The 21,050-nt window shown below is 46.2% G+C and overlaps 1 protein-coding gene across 12 annotated transcripts in view; it reads right to left on the reverse strand.

Annotated features, from left to right (window-relative positions):
* The window catches only part of NTNG1 (netrin G1), a 978,539-nt gene extending 960,720 nt beyond the window's left edge, over window positions 1–17,819 (reverse strand). For 11 of the 12 annotated variants that reach the window (XM_069641887.1, XM_069641883.1, XM_069641882.1 and 8 more), the window contains exons 1-2: window positions 17,384–17,819; window positions 9,771–10,485 (exon numbers count right to left, since the gene is read on the reverse strand). In XM_069641887.1, the coding sequence (XP_069497988.1) occupies window positions 9,771–10,016 (246 nt within the window). In that variant the 5' untranslated portion in view covers window positions 10,017–10,485; window positions 17,384–17,819. Of the gene's footprint in view, window positions 1–9,770; window positions 10,486–17,070; window positions 17,305–17,383 lie in introns of those variants that run through there. The other variant, XM_069641877.1, reaches the window with a different exon arrangement.
* Between the last annotated feature and the right edge of the window lie 3,231 nt (window positions 17,820–21,050).

Genomic DNA, 21,050 nt, shown 5'->3' on the forward strand with positions numbered 1-21,050 from the left:
GACGAAAATAATATTTGTAATCGGGACAAACAAAATACTTTTTTTAAGACCATATGCATCTACTTTGGACTTGCCTCTTCTCTCTCACCTACATAAAGACCAGCCAAGGATGCCAATGACAGGAATGACATGCAGGTGAATGAGAGATCTCAGTGCAACTTGCTTTCTTAGACAGTTGTCAGAATATGATGATAGATCATTACATTCATTAGTAGACCAAGCATGCTGCTGTTGTTTTAAAAGGATTCCATTGTTGTAGATATTGTGGGACCTCAGCCCACCAACAGTAGGGATAGGCTGTTAGAGATTATTGTCAACCTTCTTTCTGAGGAGTGATGAAGGAATGTCCAGTTCAAGCCTAACTTCCTGATTTTCCCCACCTCGATCATCTCAAGCAACGATGAATAATAATGTGTTGATGGGTAGTTACTGATGCGGTCCTGCTTATTAGCGACTTACAGGCATCTAAGTTAGTACTATACTTTTCCCAGATTTTGCCCTCTTCCAAGCTTGTCCCCACAATGCCATCCCCAGTGTAGATGGTTTGAGCAGTTCCCCATCAGAGGGTGTACCATAGCAAGACGTCCAAGGTCAGGCAGGGTAAATGATTCATTCATGTGATTTAGCAATGGAATTCTAGATCAGATACTTGGAAGAGAAAATATCATACAACCAAGTAATAATTAATGAATGTTCAGGAACCAGTCATAATCTTAGATGGTACACTATTACATTTTAGATTACACTGTGTTCTTCCCACTATCATTGTAAAGCACTCCGTTGCTTCCAGAAGCGTGGTTTGTGCTCAATAAATATCAACATTAAAAAAAGATCTGGTTTCAGGTGAATATCTTTCGTAAATTTCTAGATTTGAGAAATCAGAAATGGTCAAAGACCCAAAAAGCCATCTCATCGGATGGAGGCCCAAAGTCTCTCTTACTTCAGTGATCAATAAGCAGCGAGGAGAAAAACTCTCAACTTGATGAGCTACTTCATCAATTTTGTGAAAAAGCATTCAGTCCTCTAAAAGCGTTCCCAAATTAACTGGTTCTTGAAATGTTTATCATGCAGCAAAGTACACACAAAAGTATTCATTTTCATCTTGCACACATGTTAGATATGTTGCATGCTATAGACTTGCTCCCGTTCCACAAGGTAGCTCCTGCCTAATGGGGGATGCCAGACAGGGACGTAATTTCACAAAAAATGCCAGGGGTGGCAGAAGTGACTTCACACGACCCTTGACCTCTGAGGACATCACAGCAAGTGATGTTATTTCACCCAACCCCGAAGTGACATCACGGGAGGCGATGTAACACGACCTTTTCAGCCCTTGACAAAACAGGAGGGAGCATCACATAGCATTGTTCCTAAGTACACTTCGAAAAACATGGTTACGATCACTATAATGTGATATACATTTTGTACAAGAATGGATCATCAAATGGATCGTGTATAGGCCCATATTACCAAATTACTGTGAATGCAAGCAGACGTACAAGACCAAATGATAATGATGCGTTTTATAAAGCACATACACTTAAGTGCTTTATATAGAACAAAAATTCATACAATATCACCCACCATGGGCTGGTACTCATTTATCAGCCTTAGAAGGATGAAAGGCTGGGTTGAGGTGTTTCAGAACAGACTAAATAATTGACTCGCCCCTGAAGTGTGCCTGAAATAAACCTTTAATGAGTCTGGCAATGGTTGTTTAGAATTCCAGAAAGAAAAATTATGTGTTATTGCTGTTATTTCTTATTTGTGCTCACTGCTCAAAGTGTTACACTTGTGCAACCCTCTGTTTTTTTTTAAAGGCCTGAAAAAGAAATCCAGCCACTCCAGAAACAAAGACCCACATGGCGCTGGCCACAGGTCCAGGAGCTTACATTGAAAGAACAAAAAAAGTTTTAAAAAAAGAAAAAGAAAAAACAGGGGTTCCAAAGGAGACCACATGGGTAGCAAGGGGGACCTCAGGGGTCACAGTTGAGGCACCAGTCTACCACAAATTACGTCCCTGCAGATACCCAGGATCTGCTTTTTGTTCCTGGTCAAACAATCCACCTTTCAAGCCCTGTATTAGCATGTTTAATAGGGGCATATGGATCTTCATTTCACATGGCTACATGATGGGAGGTGGGTCATGTCATTCCTTCTTTTAATTATTTCCGTAAACATAACAATAGATATTTCAGCCTGCTTCATTTCTTCTATTTCCCAGTAATCGGAGCTTACTTGTAATTAAAGTCGCTGCTGCATTAATGATCGCAGGCCTCTCCGGAGAGGTCCGTTAATGTCCACCACATAATAATATACCAGAATAACATGCAAAGAAGAGTTTTTAATAATCTCCGTTTCCTAATTTAGTTTTGATTGGCTATGAAATCCATAGCAGCACTCAAGGGCTCGGGTTTCTCCTGTCATCAGCGCTTCTGCGCCATAAATTGTACAAAGGCACGCGACTTCTACCGTCTGTGGGCTTCTTTGCAATGCCTCTGTTTAACCTATCAGGCAAATTAGCTGCAGGCTCCAGATAATTGCGGATAATTTTACAATTTTGAAGCCATCGGGGTGTTGCATTAAGAGATGACAGCCGCACTGGTGGAGGCGCGGTGGGGAAGAGATGGCTTTTTTGTGTTATCGTCCTGGCGTTTTCAGCAGTTTCCTATCCAGAAGCATGGTGTACTGCGCTAACATCTGTTATCATTGCATGAGAGTGCGAGTCGCCGCCTGGCAGATGCGCCTTTGTGGTGCTGAATCAGGCTGTGATCGAACAGGTATGCGGCGTGGCGGTGACATTAGGAACGTGTCAATCTGTGGGAAACGTAGGCACTGATGCGCAGATGTTCAACACATGTATGGTGCCACTGCCCTGCAACCGAACATCAATAATCCATGGCCGGCTTTCCGTACAAGCGATGGTGTACAGATGAGCGCGGGGGTCGTTGGCGAAGTAGCGCACATTGATAAAATTGTACGTACCTCATTGAAAGAGTGCATTGTAACTCTTGTGCCAGGAGGCATACCACCGCTCACATTTCCAGAGTGCTGCCATTTGCAGAGTTGTGTTGTCTAATGTGTCAGGCCGCTGACGGAAACAGTGGGCCTCATTACGGGTCCGGCAGTTACCCTGAAGGTGATACCGGTGTGTTGCTGCCGGACCCGAAAAGAATTATTGCCGCCTGACTTGCTGGTGCCACCGGGCTACTCCATGTCCAGTGGCCAGGAAGGCAGGCGCCGGTAATTTTGTTAGTCCCCATTCCCATGGAGTCGCATTGCACTCCATGGGAATGGGGATACAGGAGCACCAGCACAATTATCAACGGTGCTGGTGCTTCCGTGAGAACTCTGCGAGCGGATGCCGTCCCACCAGGTAGGTCTGACCCTGGGCAGGCGGGACGGCACCCGCTCGCAGAGCTGTAGTGTGCCGGTACGGAAACAACGGTGCCAGTAGGCTTACCGGCACCATTGGTTCCGGACCGGCACAATTGAAATGAGGCCCATTGGGCCTCATTACGAGTTTGGAGGTAGCCATGCTGTTTTTATCGGCATGGCTACTCCCAAACTCGGGTCCGGGTCCGGGTCCCAAAACATGGGAATTACCAGCCCATTCTGACCTTTGCGGGCCTGGTCATTCCCATTTTATTGGACCCGGACCCGGTACGTCCCCATTCCCATTGAGCCCGCATAGGGCTCAATGGGAATGGGGAGGATGGTAGCAGCGGTACCGTTAATAATGGTACTGCTGCTCATATCCTGGTCTTCTCGCAGGTTCCGGTATGCACGCCTGGTCAGACCATACTTGCAGTCTGGCTCCCGCGAGCAGAACATCGTATTGAGGTGGTGAGGCAACAACGGCGCTGGTAGCGCTACCAGCGCCGTTGTTGCCTTACCGCCAAGGTCGTAATGAGGCCCATTGTCTTTTCTCAAATCTTCCCAGGCATGGACAATAAATTATGGATGTGGATCAATATGCCAGAATCCTGCCAAAGATGTGATAGCATATGCCAAGGTGCAGCCGGTAATGTCATGGTGCCTACGTGTTGTAAAGATCCCAGATGTGAGCCAGCCAGCCGTCCGATGCCACTGTCGACAGTTGCTATGCCAGTGAATGCCTCCCATGAATTTCTAGCTGGATCCAGTAGTGGAGAGCTTGTGGTGTGACATAAACCACCCCGACCCCCAACTACAGTTGGCACTAAATCAGGTAACATTTGCTTATCAACTTCAGGGATGCCCCGTCCATGCAAACGGGTACCTGAGATGTCCATGGGTGTGGCAGTGCCCATAGGAGAGCTATGCACAACGTATTGTGGAAAATAAGAGTTTCAAAGAGACTGCTAATTCCTGATGGCCTCTCACCACCCAACCCACCCAATTTGCTAGTGGCATTTGCAGAACTTCTTCTCACATCTTAAGTGAAAAAACAGTACCAAGTAACTCTATCTACATGAACATCTACAGAACCTTCCATTACGAGACACATTATTGAAAAGAAAACAATAAAAACTGAAAATCAAGTTTACGTCGACATCTGTATCACCAATGCCAATGAAAGGAAGGGCAGGGGGAATTCGACATGAAACATTACTCCAGTTTTGAAGAGTGAACTTCCAAAAGACAAAAAACGTGTTTCATCACATCGGGAATCTTGGTCAAGTCAGCAAATGCCTCTTCTATTTGCCTCATATTGTGACTCTCAATTTTAGATAACGATAGAAGCCTCAGCCAAACCGTAGACTTTTTAACAATCAACTCAATTGAATGTTCATAACTTCAGTAACCCCACAAACCCTCTCACACACAACATATGCACATCTTTAGTGGTAGTTTACTTCTGTGGTCATGTGTGAGTGAAAAGGAACAGTGGGCTCGTTCAGGAGTCGCCTCAACTTGGTAACCAGGTAGAGAGAGATAGGTTGGGCGTTTTGGCCTGCCCACGTACTGTACAGATGATATCAGAATCGTATCGACGTAACTGAAGCTCAAACACAAGCTGAGCGATGAGCACATGCTCCTACAAGTTTGCATTGTGGGGATTGTGCTGCTGGGTCTGAAGAAGCAGCTGATGAAACCTCGTATCTCACAGAGAACTAGTGGAGATGATATCTGGACCAAGATTTCCATTCACCGGCCGCTGTCATGCGCTGTCACATATGCCAAAAATGCAGAGGACTGCCGTGTACATGCCACAAGAGTAGAGAGAGCAAATGCCTGCAACCACACTGTAAGCACCTCATGGCACCTTCAAGAGAAAGAGTAGGGGGTGGGCGGGAACTTAGTGGCCAGGCCTAGAGCACAGTCACTTGGTTGTTTCAGTCTTCACAAAATCCTTTACTAAGCGCTAAAGTTACTCTACCTCTTTAGCAGGAAAACATTTTGACAGTACAAATAATAGCTTTGTTGTTTTTGGGGTAGGACCTGGGTGGGCATCAAGATGGCTGAATAGATGTTTCCCTCTGCAGAAGAATCTTAACTAAAGGAAAGGCTCTCCAGTTTTGGCCATATCCATTTACAGAGCCGGGCTCACGTTCTGAATGTTCAGGACCTCATGGGAACGTGTTTGTTGTTTTCTCCCTTTACCTCCCCCTCCCGTGTCTTGATGCATCTTGAAACACCATTTGGCTGTATAGGCGCATTATAAACACCCAACACATAAATAAAATTAAATGCAGTGTGACTCCTATGACAGCTTCTGGTGGCAAATGCCTGAAAGTGACCAGGGGGCCTTGAAAGCTCTGAGTTGTTGCAGTCAAACAGTGCTGAGATTGTGATGGCTCTCTGCCCCCCTCTGCTCTCTTCTCTGCACAAGGATTTCAGGACCGCAAAGGAATGACGGATTGACGCAGACTGTGAATGGAACATTCCGGTGTGAGTGGTTGCACAGCACATGGTCTGCAGAGCACAACAGACCTAATATGTAAGGAGAGGTGTGTGTGTGTGGTGGGGGAAGACATAGGTCTGAAGTATCCTCCGTGGTAGGCCAGCTTCTTACTCCTTAGACCTGGAAAAGCGTCAGGGGCAGAGGAATCTGCTCATTAAGGAACTCCCATTGGAGCAGTAATGTACATGGACATATAAACCGGATGTGTGCCTGGTTAGGGACAGGGAGCTGTGGCAATAGGAAAAGCACTAAAACCTGTGGTTCCACACTAAATACATAGAAAGAGTCCAACCAGGAGTAAAACGCTCGCAAAAAATATAAGTAAACCTCTGTAATATCCTCAAATTATAGGAAAGGTCTCAACATATAGGAAGGGCTGCCAGGTTAAGTTTGGGTAAGAGAAATCTGCAGCAAGTAAGTCGACACCAGCCGTTTCACACAAGTATGATATTTTCCAAAAAAGGCTGTGGTAGGTCCGAGCGAAGCGAGATCCTCCGTGAGGGCGGCAGGACGTTACTGGCCATGGCTGCACCCCACAGCGGGGATGAAAGCCATTCACACCCCAGGGTTTATGTGGGGTACAAAAGTTTTTTTTTTCTTCCGCTGGAGATTGACGGCACGAGCGACGCCAATCTCCAGAGGAAGGAAGAAAAAGAAACAAAAACAAGATGGATGCTGCCACACGGAAAAGGGACTTAGCACCCGATTCATAGAAGTGTTGTATAACGGTACAATCCCATTAGAAATACTCTGTGAATCAGGACTTAAGTCCCATTTCCATTTCTATGGTGGCGGCCTGAGTGGGAGGTGCGCCAGATAGGAGCATAAACCTATGGGTCCTGCAGGTAAGTGGGATGGGAGGGAGGAGTGGAAAAGAGGTTTGGTTTGGTTTGGGGGGTGAATGCAAGCCTCTATATTGCCTCCCAACATTCAAAAACAGGTGGCGCCACCCAGGTAAGGGCCTCAAGTGGCCGGAACAACAGGCAGATAATGTGGATTCTCACCTGCTGTTCCACCCAGCTGATTAGCTCAGCGCCCATCCCCGGATGCGAATAAGATGTGTTGACTAAGGCCTCAAAATGTGCACTGTTCACTACATTGCCTAGTGATATTTGAGACTTGGAAAAGAAATGGTGTGATTGCTAAACTGAGTGGGCAAATGACTTTTGTAAGCCTGGCTGGTAACTTGCAACTTCATTTTTTTAACCTCAAATGCTGGCAAATGTTTCCGATTTCGTCTTTCTACAGTGGTTGTGTTTAGCATTATGAACAATAAATAAAATCCAAGATAAAAGTGTAGCAAAAATGAACAGAAAGTACAAAAAAGGAAGAACTCGCCCTGAAAGTCAGAAGCAAACACACAAGTTAAAATAATGCAGCAATGTTATGATATAATCACGCATCTACAAGGAAGACAGTGTATGGAATAAGATGTATGTTTCTTGTGAGCAGGTGTCCGAGATACACCAGTCATGATGTCAGACAAAATAATTCGCCCAAAAAAAAAAAATATATCATCAAAACCTTAAAGGCAACAACACCCTTTACTATATTTGAATTAATAACACTGATCATGTGTTGGCACTCTGTTTGCTGCCAACTGAATGCATAAAACCCCTGGCCTTGAAATCCCCACCAAAGTTGCCTCCTAGTTCTTTTATTGGTCGGGAAAAATGGACTCTGGGGTTGTCACCGCTAAGAGCCGGGCTCATCGCACCCCTCTCTGCCCTGTTCTTTTAGCTCGGACAGAGCCGGGATGACTGCCTCCACTCCTGGCTCGTGAAGCACTCACTGACTGCTGAGGCACTTCTGATCAATACAGAGAGATCTAGTTTTCACATATCAGAAACAGAATATTCAGCAGTCTGCCAGAGGCTTTATGACTGACTGCATTTGCAGGTGTTGCTTTTCATTAAATAAACTAATTTGAGAACGCACAAACTTCGATGCAACAGCAAAAAACATTGTTTATGAAGCTTTTATAACAATGTGCTGGCTGTACAAAAACATCTCTCCAATTTGGATGCATGGAAAGTGTTTTATATTGTTTTCAAAAAGTCTCTCTTACAATTCAACCCATGCTCACAAACCTCCGTTCACTGAACAATATTTTAAATGATTAATTTAAATGGTGCAAAGAGGGAGAACAAAGTGTGGGACTTGACTCAGCTCTTCTTTGGTTTGGAATCCATATGATTAATAACCAAAGTGGGAAGAATTGCCAAGTCATCATAAGTGCCACAGAATACTGCACTTCCTTGTGCATCCCAAAACCAACAATCATATGTAACCACACAAAACATCTTGAAATGCATAATCCAAGCTTCGCCTCTAATAATCTGGTGGGGATTTGAGAAGGAGGGGGAGACATCAGGGGAACAGGTGAGACCACTCTTTATCCGCTAATGGGTTGTTATTGCCACGCTGGGCACATGCAGGTCAGCCTACATTCCGCGGGTCCTCGGGAACAGTTTGCCTCTGGGTCAAAAAACCTTGGGGTGGGGAGAAGCATGGATTCTCAAGAATTGACCAACAACAAAAGGCATCAAAATTCAGATCGTGGCGGTGAGCCAAGAGCAGAAACTGGATTTGTGTGTAGCTCATGCCTCGCCTGCGTTCTTTAGTACTATAGTAACCTCTGCGTGCACCCATAAGCGTGATACTTAGCGAACTTCCTGTCTTATAACCTACGCCATCCTTCCTGTATCTTTTGTGTTTTCCACCTGTGACTCTTGTGGTTACAGTAGCAACAGTTAAACAGCCCCTTCTTGCTCTAAACAATCCCATGTTTGGCGTTCACCACCATGGCTAGTACCACAATAAAACAATTCTCGGCAGCTGCTTCGACCACCGCCAGCAGAATAGCACAAGGAATTGTGATTTTGGCCCCAAAAGCCTACATTCACAGCCCATTGTAGATAAGCGGGGCACCATAATGGTATTTTGATTGTGGCGGCACGTTCCTGTGCACTGGCCCCGTTCTTTAGACTATATCCATGCGATTGCATCAGAGAGTTCTGAATATGGCAGGCAGGATCATTTTTGGTTTACAACCCAAGAACCAATGGGGCATTCACTGGCACACATCTAATGGCTCTCTTCTTACACCAGAATCCATTTTAAAGTCCACTATCTGGTGTCGGAGTGCCGCTATAGCACTGAATCCCTTGAAAGAGACATTAGCAACCCTAGCCAATGAGAGCTCAGGATTCCAATCATCTGTTATTTGTGCTCATATCCAAACTTGTGCGCATTGGTGGCAGGCGCGATCCATCCTTTCGGCTGGCCCGCGGAGTGGCGTTTCACCACACAACGCTTTCTACTTTTTTTCTATCCATGGTGGCCTGAAGGCTTGTTTCTTCTGAAGGGTTTAGGCATGCTTTGGGTCACAGGTGTTGCACTACACCATCGCCTGTTCGCACACACAAGCTAATGTGATTGCACTAAGCACCATACAGTCTATGAGAACCAAACAAAACATACAGCAACAGAACCTTAACTCAGCATTTAAACACCTTTACGCACATCGAAGTTACAAACGATGCCCACTTTTGCATGCCCGTCAAAGACACTCTCTAAAAATCCCCAAACCATGAACACAATTCCCTTTCCTTGAAACCTTTTAAACTATAACATGAGCATGTTGCCATATTACTATGAGGGACCCTTTCCTTGTAAGGAAAAAACTAAAGAAAATGCTATGTTTCCTCTCGTGGTGTTAACCTCGTAAGAATCCAGGATGTAGCCATCGTGAATTCCAGGGGAAATCCTTTGCAGCCCCGCCCACTCCTGCACATGTCAATCTGAGGCGGGCGCACATTGCACTGCAGACAGAAAAGCCAAAGCAAAGCCTGCGAGATATAGTTACACAAGTTTCCCTTACCATGGCACAGAATTTCTCTGGAGATTCACCGCAGGTGCTGTCAGGGGGGTCCAGTCTGACTTTCAGGTACTTGGTCATATCCGTGGACTCGGGTTGACAGGCCATATACTCCCAAACGATGCCCTCGTCTGACCTTACCAGGCTCTTGCACACATCGTAATGCCCGTATTCGGAAGGGTAATGCTGCATCGCCCAAGTCAGGCTCGCCCAGAGGGCTTGAAGCCACAGCACGCTGGAGAAATACATCTTGCAGCCCGATCCAATCCTCCGAAGAGAAACCCCAAATGTGACTTCCAGTCCCTTTCACTGTAATCCGCAGCTGGATATAGAGATTGCTGATAGATAGATATATAATATAAAAAGAGCTTCACGCAATCAAAAGTGACGTTCTAGGATACAGTATGTTTTCTATGACATTTGTGACTTTGGTAGACACCGACCATAAGCAGGCGACATCCTCTGAACACAGCTGCAGGCTGGAGCTTTGTCATCTGTTGAGATCAGAGGAGAGCTCTTTCCAAGAGATGTCCGGAAGCAGATAGCAATTTTAAAAAGTGGTGGGTCTTCGGTGGTACCGCGTCAATAACCCTCCGCGACGCGCGCCGGGGGACTTTCAGGCTTGCTGATAAATCAGTATCGGAAGCAAAAAGGCTGAGTGTCTACAGACAGGGCCGCTGCTTGCCAATCAATCTCCCCATTCTTCCAGCACCGCCACCTTTTAAGAAAACAGAAATTAGAGTTATTGGCTGCGCATGAGCACACGACAAACACAATGACATGTTGACATCTTGGAGGGATTTAATTCAAGAAGAGACAAATCGGTGCATTCATGGAAAAACATTTAAATTGATTGACACCAACAAAAAAGTGTAACAACTTATTCAACCCTTGTATACCTCCCGGCCGCTCACATAGCGGAAGTACTGCAATTCCGTCTAACTCCGACCATGTACCGGCTATAAGCAAGACATGATGAGGGTCTGCCCAGTGCTTTGCACTCCCATCACGCCTTCAAGATGCAGGAGGAAGCATATATTCACCAGGAAAAAGTCCACATCCTTCATTGGTAGGCCATGCATGCAGCAACCCTCTACTTAGAAATAATAGGATGTTTACATGCAAGGGATTATTAAAGATATTGACAAGTTGTTTAAACTTCATTGACAAGGGCAGCGTGCTAACAAATCCCATTACAATTTGAGCCATAAATATTAAGTATCACAGTACCCATGGCAATAAAAACTAAAAAACCGGAGAGCGCTGCAAAGTTCACTTTCAACGCCTTGCGCGTGCTGCCCACATAAGCCTGGTTTGACATGTGTGGGGCAATTAGAGACCAGAAGCCATTGTTAGGCATAGTCTCATTGCTGGGCCATCTGTTGAGGTTTATCAATATAGGACGGGTGCAGATCCCTAAGGAAGGGTGGGATTTGAAGAAATGTTTTTCCAGGGATCTTTTAAAATGGACTTTTTTCACTGTTTTGGCTTATTGATTATTGGAACGGTCCTGGGCAGGATCCGTTCTCATTTCTGCGGTGCTGTTTATCGGCAAAGCTTCCCAGGCTTCAGACGCATCCGGCCTAGGCGGGGTGCTACCGTGAGTCTGCCCAAGCACAGTTCCATGGGGCTTTTCGTCTAGTGGGTTCATAGCTTTCTTGTTATTTGCGGAACTGACGCTTCTTTCATCAATGGATCCGCTATACTGTGTAGGACCAGAGAAAATGGACGAAACACCAACAGCAACAAATTTGAACCTGCATTCAAGAATGTTGCAACATTAAAACATTTAATTTGTCAGCCGACTGATGACTCGGAATGCAAACTTAATGTGTGCACTTTGCAATTCATTTTTTTCTGGGCTGTATGTGCAACTAGGCTAGGCTAGGGTAGGGTTGCTGCTACCACTGGTAAACTCGCACGCCTCAGTGGCTTTGCAGTTCACCTGCTAGAACCCCATGTTGTTTTTAAAAGCTACGTACGATCTTACTTTACATTGTTGGTAAAAAAAAAAGTGTTCAAGTCCCTCTGTTTGTGCTGCAAATTTCAAGCAAATCTCTTAATAATACAGGAGAGTTCATGGAAGGTGCACTTTCCCAAATGATGCCTTTTTGTGATGGCATGCAGACGACAGCTGCCTCAAGATTGCATCTGGAGTGCCTTTTATTAGGTTACCTGGGCCTCGTTTGTGGGACTCTTGAATTTGTGTTGGTTTCAATACTAGCCAGTAAGATAGCTCAGCAGCTCAAATGCTCGCAACTCAAGGGCATGTATAAACTGTATGTCATAAAATAAAAGGCAGGCCGGGCCTGCTCAGCCTTTCATTCCGCTGGGCACGATAAAATGAGTACCCCTGACTCAGTTAATAATAACTATTCTTGGGGGGCTAATTAATTCTGCTACGTCGCCCATATAACTAATTGATATAATGTTATTCATTTATTTCCTGCTCAACATGCATAGACAAGAGGGGAGCGTGCACGGTGCTATATTGAGCGCCTCATATTTTAATTTGCTGGTGTCGTCGAATTATGCAAGCGCGATGCCTGAAGAAATTGTGTGCTCCCCAAAAAAGACCTCGTTCCGCTATAACACACGTCTCTCTCTCTCTGGAACCATATGATGTTTGATTGTACGCGGCATTGCACTGCAAGGGAAATATGCAGTGCGCACCATTATTAAAACCAATCGCTGCCCGCCATCATGGCCCTATCACACACTAAACGCCAGGTTTACACTGTCAGTCACAGAGATAAATCCGAGAGATTGCAAACGTAAAAATCAATTCTATGATGACCTCATTTGTAATCCCCAAAGATGGGAGAACCACTCATGGGATCTGCTCTAAAATATGCTTGGGGTCAAACACGCCAGCAGGCGCAGTGCTTGTTGCGTGCAGTGATTGCATATGACTGCCTGCTTTGCCAATTCACATATGCATGCGCTAAACAGACAAATTCACCCTACCTTTCAAAAGAAATGTAATGTGTAGCCCATGCATGTGGGGACTGCACAGAGTGGAAAAATAGCAGGGGCGTAATCTAATTCCTCCCTAAAAGATTATGCCCTACAGTGAATTGACTCCCTTTTGACGGGTCTAGGTGGGTAACCTTTATAAATATGCCCCGAATCAAGAACTGTCATTGATGTCCAGAAAGAAAGGACTTTGTAGTCTTAACTGTGCATTTCTTGGTGGCATCACACTGGCAACTTTCTGGCAGCTCCCACTGCCGCCTTCCTTGTTCACCGGCAGGCCAGTTCACGGGCACAGGATGTGGAACCTGCAGAACCTTTCTCCCAAAACATGCCGATTTCTGGTCTTCGGCACAATCTTTGTATGATCCACTGTATGTAAATATTGCCCGCCCTTCAACTCCACGCAGTCAAAAGTCCTGTGAAATGACAAAAGATGATTGACTTGTGTTTCCATCACAAAGCCATTTATAATGTCTTTATGGATACGAATGCCATTCTCATCATATTGGATTCATAACATGTCATTATATAGCCCCAGTCTGCGCCACTGCGCATTGGGAAGTGTCGTCTGACTCTTTGGGTGGCCCTGCATCAATGATTTGGCCAATGCAAAATTAGCTCCAAATCTACTATTCTTGATATGGATTTCAACCTGGGCCAAAAACAGCTTTCGGTGCGTGCACCAGAAGATGGCTTCAATTCCAAAGAAATCCGAGGGAAAGGTTCAAGAGATGTATTTATCCCACCCGTGAGCCTCGCCATTTTCCCGAAAGCTATGATCCCTCCCAGCCGAGAGAGTACTCCACTTGGTAGAACATTGTGCTCAATTAGATCCAGATTGCATTGCCTGGTGCAGCTGAGAGAGGCGGGGTATGTCTCAATGAAAGCCACTGAGCGATGAAGAAGGGTTGACCATTTTCAAATGAATCAGCCAGAGAACGGCCCCATTCAGGCTACTGGGACCAATACGTAACAGAAAATGCATAGACGAAGATCAATGGAAGGCAAATCCGTGTCCCTTGTTCGGATAGCAGATGTTCATATCGGGCCAAACCCAATGCTACAGTTCAGGGACCATACGAATAGTAATCACTTTGCTACCACCTCATATTGGTTCTGTTTTGAGATCTGAAGTTGTCAAGTTGTGGCTGCCTAGTCAAACAAGTTGCATCGCATATGTTAAAAGACATTGATTTTTTGGGTAAAATAATGGAATCAATGTAAAACCCGGGTGTTCAAAAGAATATGATTTTTTGGGCCACTGGTAGCACAGTGGCTAATGTCTGGCTGGGAAATATTAAGGTATGCTAGATGACACTTCCACTCTTAAATATACAAGGAACATGAATGCACAAGGCTGGGCTTTGCAGAGCAAGCTCAGCAGCGGAGACATTTTAGAAGCCAATCGCATACCTTGATCCACTTCCGAGACATTAAAAGTTCAGAACAGGGCTTGCATAAAGACAACAGGAGCTGTTATTGGTAAGCCAGGTTGAAAATGCCTGGTGTAGAACCAGCCTGTTTTTCACCCACGGCATAGTTGGTTTCCACTTGCCACACTTGGGACTGCCAGTCAAAATATGTGGCGTTCAGTGTGGTGCAAGCAGATGCGTGCGGTGCAGTGGGCGACAGTGTGGAAATTCAAAATAGGGCAAGGGCCAATCTTCACCTGAACACACAGCGTGCTGCTAAATACCTCCACCTCACTGACTCTCCATCTATGCGTCAGACGCATAATGACGGTCATTATGCAGAATTCCAGACTGCACCATGAATTGAACTGAGCACATCGGGAAGGCAGAAGGACTGGGGTGCAAGGTGGCGTAATGTCGGCCAGATCTAGCGCTCGGCAACAGACATCCCTGATCAGATGCATCCAATTATATAGCTTACATTTCTGGCACTTAACCGGTTGTGATTAATAGTGTTCCATTACATTACAGACATATTAATGTATTAAAAGGGTCCGGCTTCTGCGAGAACTGATGCGGCATAGCAGAGTTAGTTTATGGAAACTCCATTTAATGAGCTTCATTTGACAAAGAAAGAAGTATTGACCAACCAGCATTAAGCAGAATATTCTATGAATGGAAAGGTTTTTAATGCCTCTAGGCTGTATCTGTGAGGAAGACCTCTTACCGAGCAATGACTCGTGCCGCTATGTTTTGGCTGGCCGGCACGTCTGGATGTCGAAAAAAGTATACACGCATCCGTTGAAATGGTACAGAGAAAATAAATACATGTTTGGGCTGCAAGTAACATATGCGCACACAGTTAATTGCTTGACACAGATTAATCGCATGCGCCGCAGATACGTCAATGTGGTACGGGTTTGTGCACGTGGATTGTGACTCATTTCAGTTATTGGGGAACTGAGTGTCCTCGTAGAAAGGACGTCTCTTCCCGTGTGAGACGGGGCAGGCTCCTGGCTAAAGTCCAGAGCATGAAGACGAGGGTTCTAATCCCGGCTTCATCACTTGGACAGCATTTTGTGTATTTCTGGGCAAGTCACTTCATCTCCCATGCAGAGAACATTCTTATAATCGCCTGATTCGACGACGCCGGTGTTCTGATCCAAACCTGACCTGCCGCAGCATAGTTGCGCTATGGACAGAACTCCCGAGTGATGGCGAGGCTGATCCAAGGAATATAACTCTGCAAATGACTCTTGTGATCCTGGGTCCACGGACCGCACTCCATCAGCCACTAAAACTACATGTCTTTGCCCCCTCCAACACCAGGTGCACTTAAACGTATTCACTCGCTAAAGTAAACAGACCTCATGCCCAAATATACATTCGGTGACACCGCGAATTGCCAAAGAAAACGTGTAACTCTTTTGGAGCAAATAATTGCTCAATACATCATATATATGATTAACATTTCAAGAAAAGAATCCCCAAACCAATAGGTAGCATTTTAGTGAACGTGTTAACACAAAAAGTCCCTCTATCTCTTGTCGAACATGTAGGTTCAGTGCAAGGACCCGCGTCTTGTCTTTTTATGATCTGTGATATGACAAAAGCACCAATTAGGTAAAACCAGGCTTCCAACCCAGATGTGATCAGGCAGATGTGTACAGGAAAAGGAAGACCCGGGAAAGGGGCTATTTTTAGAGAAATGAAACAGGCTCGCATCCGTCTAGCTGTCTGTAGCTCATGAGCGGCGCAGCTCCGCGCTCAGCGATTCCCATGTTGCAAGTCTCGGGGGATTCCAAGGCAGAGGGAATATTACGCTGATTGTGTGCGCTGTTAATGCGGGGTGCACTGGTAAATCACGGCGCGGTTTCAAGGTAGACACCGATTTAGTGGGCTGCCTCGCATGTAGAACACAGCGCTGCAGCACAAAGCCACAGGCGCTACACAGACGAGAAATCGCCCTTATATATAGCCAGACAATACCTGTTCTAAAGAGGGCGGGGGGGCGGTCTACCCCAGACTCGCATTATGCTGCTGTAATATCAAAAACACGTTATCGGTATAATAAGAATTGCGTTATAAACAAGGGAAAACTTGCCAAAATTGGCAACCACAGACAGAGAATTGTGTTAACGCATTCCCGGATTTGTATGCTATTGTTGCCCCGCAATTGGGAATTCCTGTTTCTTCAACCTAAGTTGTGATGCCCTTTATACACGGTCATATTGGGTAAAGGACAGAACACTGATTCGTGTTCACAATGATTCCTTAACAAATCGCATAGTTATGAGGTCTAATTCAAAAGGGTCCGGTCTATAGTGTCGACAGAAGACACGTGAACGCGGCGCGCACGCGGACGCCACTACACAGAAGTGTTTACACACACACACACACACACACACACAGACACGCGCGTGCTTCAGGTGAGCAACTCCCCGCCTCGCACCTGCGGCCCCCTGGGGAAGGCGGCATCGCCAGCATCCGAGCGTGCGATGCGAGACTGAGGCGGGTGTGAAGGCGCCCCGTCCCAGCCGGTGGCGTTTCAATCCGGCAGTGCTGTGCACACACGGGGCGGGTGAGAGAATGTGGGAGGGGTGGGGGGTGTGAGGAGGGTGTCTGGGTCCACTCACTGTTCGGGGTCTCGACTGCGTCTTCCTTAACGCGTTCTGAACGTGTAAATGATGGTTTACAGTGACCGCAGTCCCCCGGGGCAAGTACAAACTACACAGGCATGCATTCTGCTGGCGGACTATGGGGGACGAGACGCCGTTAATTCCGATGCGTTTCCCACACATATGAAACGCCGCGCCGAGAAACCACTATAATTGCAGTGTAGAGTGTGCATGTTTGCAAGGGTGTGCATAAACACAGTACAACCCACGTGTACTCACTGACCCACGTGTACTCACTGATCCAGCTCACAACACCTTCCCAGTGCCCGTCCTGTTAGAAATGCACTGTACCCAATCGTACAGCATGTTCGGGTTATCGCAGCAGGTGTGGGCACACTGTACAACCTTGGCCTCTTTTAAAAATACCACTGCCAGCCGCTTCCAGATGGAGCCCGTGCACACGGCACACACAGGACGGGACTCTTTTGCAGCGCAGTGCACTGTCCATTGCCTGCACGTTAAACGAGCCACACTAGTAACACAAACTACAAGCACACAACCAGCTGGTGGGAGACGGGGCGCGGAGTCCGAGGGTGAACGTTCCAGATACCTTCTGTGTGCATGCACACGGCACGGGGACCGTGGTCCTCCCCGTGGGTACCGCCGTCCGAGCTGCCCTGGAGAAACTCCTGCGCGTCCGGCTGCTTAAAGTGCGCTCCTCCGTAGCGTGCGCTCCATTTCGGGTTCCGCCAGTGTGCAGTTTAAGGGCAGCGATAGCACCTCGCGGACAGGCAGGTCATTTGTCGGCTCCGACCGAGTTCGCGCACTTTACCGTAAATCGCAGGGAAGTGCCACGGGCCGATTACATCTGAAGCTGCTCGGGCCGATGAGATCGGCCGCCAGCTCCGCCCTGCGGTGGGCGGGCATGTACAGCGCTTCCATGCCAATCAGCCCATTGCCTTCAATCTACATCATGTCGCAACTCCGCCCACTGTTCCCATCCCTAGAATGTACCACGTCAGGTTGAAAAAATCGCTGCACGCTGTAAAATCCTTGGCACTTGGTGGATAACGCATCGCGTTGTCTCCTTTTGGACGGAATTGCCGTGTTTGAACGTAAGCGAGCAGCGGAGAATGAGGCGTCCTGGAAGCACGGGAGCAGAGGCTTGATGCGTTCTGGGTAAGAACCATCACTGTGCAGCGCTCTTTCCTAGGTTTCTCCCGAAAGTAATCCAGAGCATTGATAGTCCTGCAAAAAGCCACTCCGTTCTTTCTCATTGACCTCTCATCAGGGGAGTGTCCAGAGGGGCAGGAGTGGGGGCTCGTGGGGCTATGGAAAAAGTCCTGATTTTTCTCGAGCGGGGTGTTGCTACCTTCTTTGGCCGAATGTGTGGTCAAAGAAGGTACCAAAACCCTAACTACCCATCTGAAAGGGGCAGGGCCGTGCCAACAAAACTACAACATCTAGAGCAGTGGCAGCAGGTGAATTTGTAAAAGGAAGGGGGGCCCATGATTTTCCTGAATTCAAACTAGTGAGTGCACTTGCAGTAAGCTTTTGGAACCTTACACATTCTTTAAAATAAGGGGTTGAAATCGTACATTTTGCTGGAAAAAATTTAGAAAAAATGGGTAACAAAGTAGAATTTACAAAGGAGGGGATACATGAAATACTCTAAAAGCAGCCAAGTCACCAACAGTAAAAAGGAACATTTTGTATTGTGTGTTGATGTTGTGTGTCCCCAAAATAAAGAGGCCTCTCTTCACAATACATGCCAGTGTTCCCCGACTTCCAAGCAAGTTATCCCCAAGCCAGGTCTGTCCCTCTTTCATGGCTTTTGTGTCCAAAGAAAGTAAGGAGGCTGGTATTCACAATATGCGCCAGCATCAAAATACGTGCCAGGATAGGTCTGAGAGCTGTCGGAGGTGACCGCTAGGCGGTGTGGCCTGTTGGTTTTTGGGTCCCTTCCTCTAGCGTTGTGAGCAGCTGCTCTTGCAGAGCTCCGTCGCAGAGTTCTTGGTGCACGGGACACCTGAAGAACATTGATTAGAGTGGGGAAGTGCGGCCAAGCACAGGACCTCAGCTGGCTCACTTTCCCTGACCTGGAGCCGGCACTGGTGCTGGACATAGAGAGAGCCAAGCACTGTGGAGTTTCTCAGTGAGACCTGGTGGCTGGTGTTGTGTTGCGCGCTGGGCGCATGCAGCATCTGCAGCCTGTTTTGGGGAGAGGGATGTAGAAGCTGGGCTTACTGCACTGTGCATGAGGCAGCTTGTGAGCTACGAGTTTCTGGCACTCGGCTGCTATATGTGTTGTTTTACCAGGCCAATATTATGTGTCACTTTTAGTTATACAAGTTCATTCCTGGAGTTGTGAACAGGGATTTTTGCTGGTACTTCTCGTGGTCATATTCAGGTATCTCTGTCAGAATGCCTGTAACTAGAGTGGGCACATGAACATCTATGATGAGACATGTAGATGTTTGCCCCCTTCCTTATAAATCTGTTAATCATAACGTAATTCAGGCTCCAAGATATGATGGCATTACAGCGGGTTCCACAGTGGGTTCCCCAGTTTAGGTCACTCAGGAACATGCAGATGGGCCTTCAACGCCCAGTGACAGTCGTTTGTTGGAAGTCTTGGCTAGAAGTTTCTGAAGGAGACATTGGTTGTAACAAGAGTGAAGGGAATTAATGAATAACAAACACTGCCCCTTTAAGACCCTCTGACAATTAGCCAGGACCTAAGAAAAGACTATATGACCACCATGGAACAACAACGTGATCTTGTAGGATCCCTCGAGATTTCCCAACTGGACCACCCTAGCTGGCCTGAGGGGGTTATTTCCAAAATTCCAACTGGGAAAATTGACTGACTATCCTTAGCAGTGAGTAAAGCAATTCAATGCCCCTCAAAGAGCATGGATAATGTCATTGTTGCAGCTCTTTCAAACGTCTATATGGGAGAGAAGGGAATGAATGATGTTGGGAAATAGCAGACTATCAAGGAGACGATTATCTGGGATTTAGACCAATCTAAGAATGTTAAGGATTTCCATGCATGGGGAGAGTCCTTCGAGAGGATGATTCCTCAGTTAAATAGGGTGGACAGAGGATGTCAAACAGGCCCATGTATAATACAGGCAGTCGCTAGTAAGGCAGAGATAAGTTGTCAAACTGACTTGAAGGCAACAAGTAGCCCAATGGCTCTAAATCATGTATTTTCTAAAGGCCATATTGAATCGCAGGGTTTAGCCTCTGGAGCAGCCCCAGCATTTGGTCCTGCTGTCCCTGTCTGCAATGTGAACATTAATCGTCCAAATCTGCTGGTACCTAGGTGCCCTATAAATAACCCGGTTCAGCCCCCTCTGAAGCGAGACATACACATCAAAAAGGCCTCAATGTCAGAGATTATGGATCCATATTTAAGAGGACTGGTTGTGGTTCAAAGAAACATTGTCATCACGAATGTGAAAAAACAGGAAAGAACTGAGCCGAGAGAAGCCCTTCAGAATAAAGTTCTGGCTTGGCTGCAGTCTAAAGTTGGGGGGAGTTGCATTAGAACCCATGATTTTAGACTTCTTCACAGGGTTCAAATTAAGGAGTGGTCCCTGACAAATTGTTTAGACTTTATTGCAATTGGCTGCGGTCGTAGTAATCTTCAATTTTTCTTGAGTCGCAGCAACAAATTGGGAAATCTGTCATCCACTACGACCTTAAAAATTATAATTGATTGATTTATTTTTGTTTTTTTAAATTTATTTCTGTATTTTTTTTTTATCCTGATATTGGCGTGTTGTGTTATAATTGTGTGTTGTATTTATTGTAGTGCTCTGAGGCCTATGGGCGAGTTGGCACTTTACAAAAAATAAATCAAATCAAATTGTCCCTGCAAAGCACATTTGCACACTGCTGGAGCTCAGCAAAAAAGGGTCTGTCACAACAACATATGCTTGCGCTGCGCACCTTTCATGCTGCTAGAACATAAATAAAATCTTGCAGTCTGTCGTAAAATATGCCAATGCTAACCTCAGTCCTGCATCATGTCACTCGCAGTACCCACAAATGGAACCAGTGGCACAGACATGCACACGCATACTCATTTGTACACAAACAAATTCACACAAAAACACGCACATTTTTATAAACATACCATTGTTTGTGATGAGACTAAAAGATAGAGATGGTAGTTTTATTTTTATTTTTGTATTTGTAAAGTGCACTGCAGCCCAAGGGCATCGAGGCGCTGTTGCAAGCTGGTGTCTTAGTTACATGGTACAAAG

The sequence above is a fragment of the Ambystoma mexicanum genome, chromosome 1q (genome assembly GCF_040938575.1).
Source record: "Ambystoma mexicanum isolate Mex_15411 chromosome 1q, UKY_AmexF1_1, whole genome shotgun sequence".
Taxonomy (NCBI): domain Eukaryota; kingdom Metazoa; phylum Chordata; class Amphibia; order Caudata; family Ambystomatidae; genus Ambystoma; species Ambystoma mexicanum.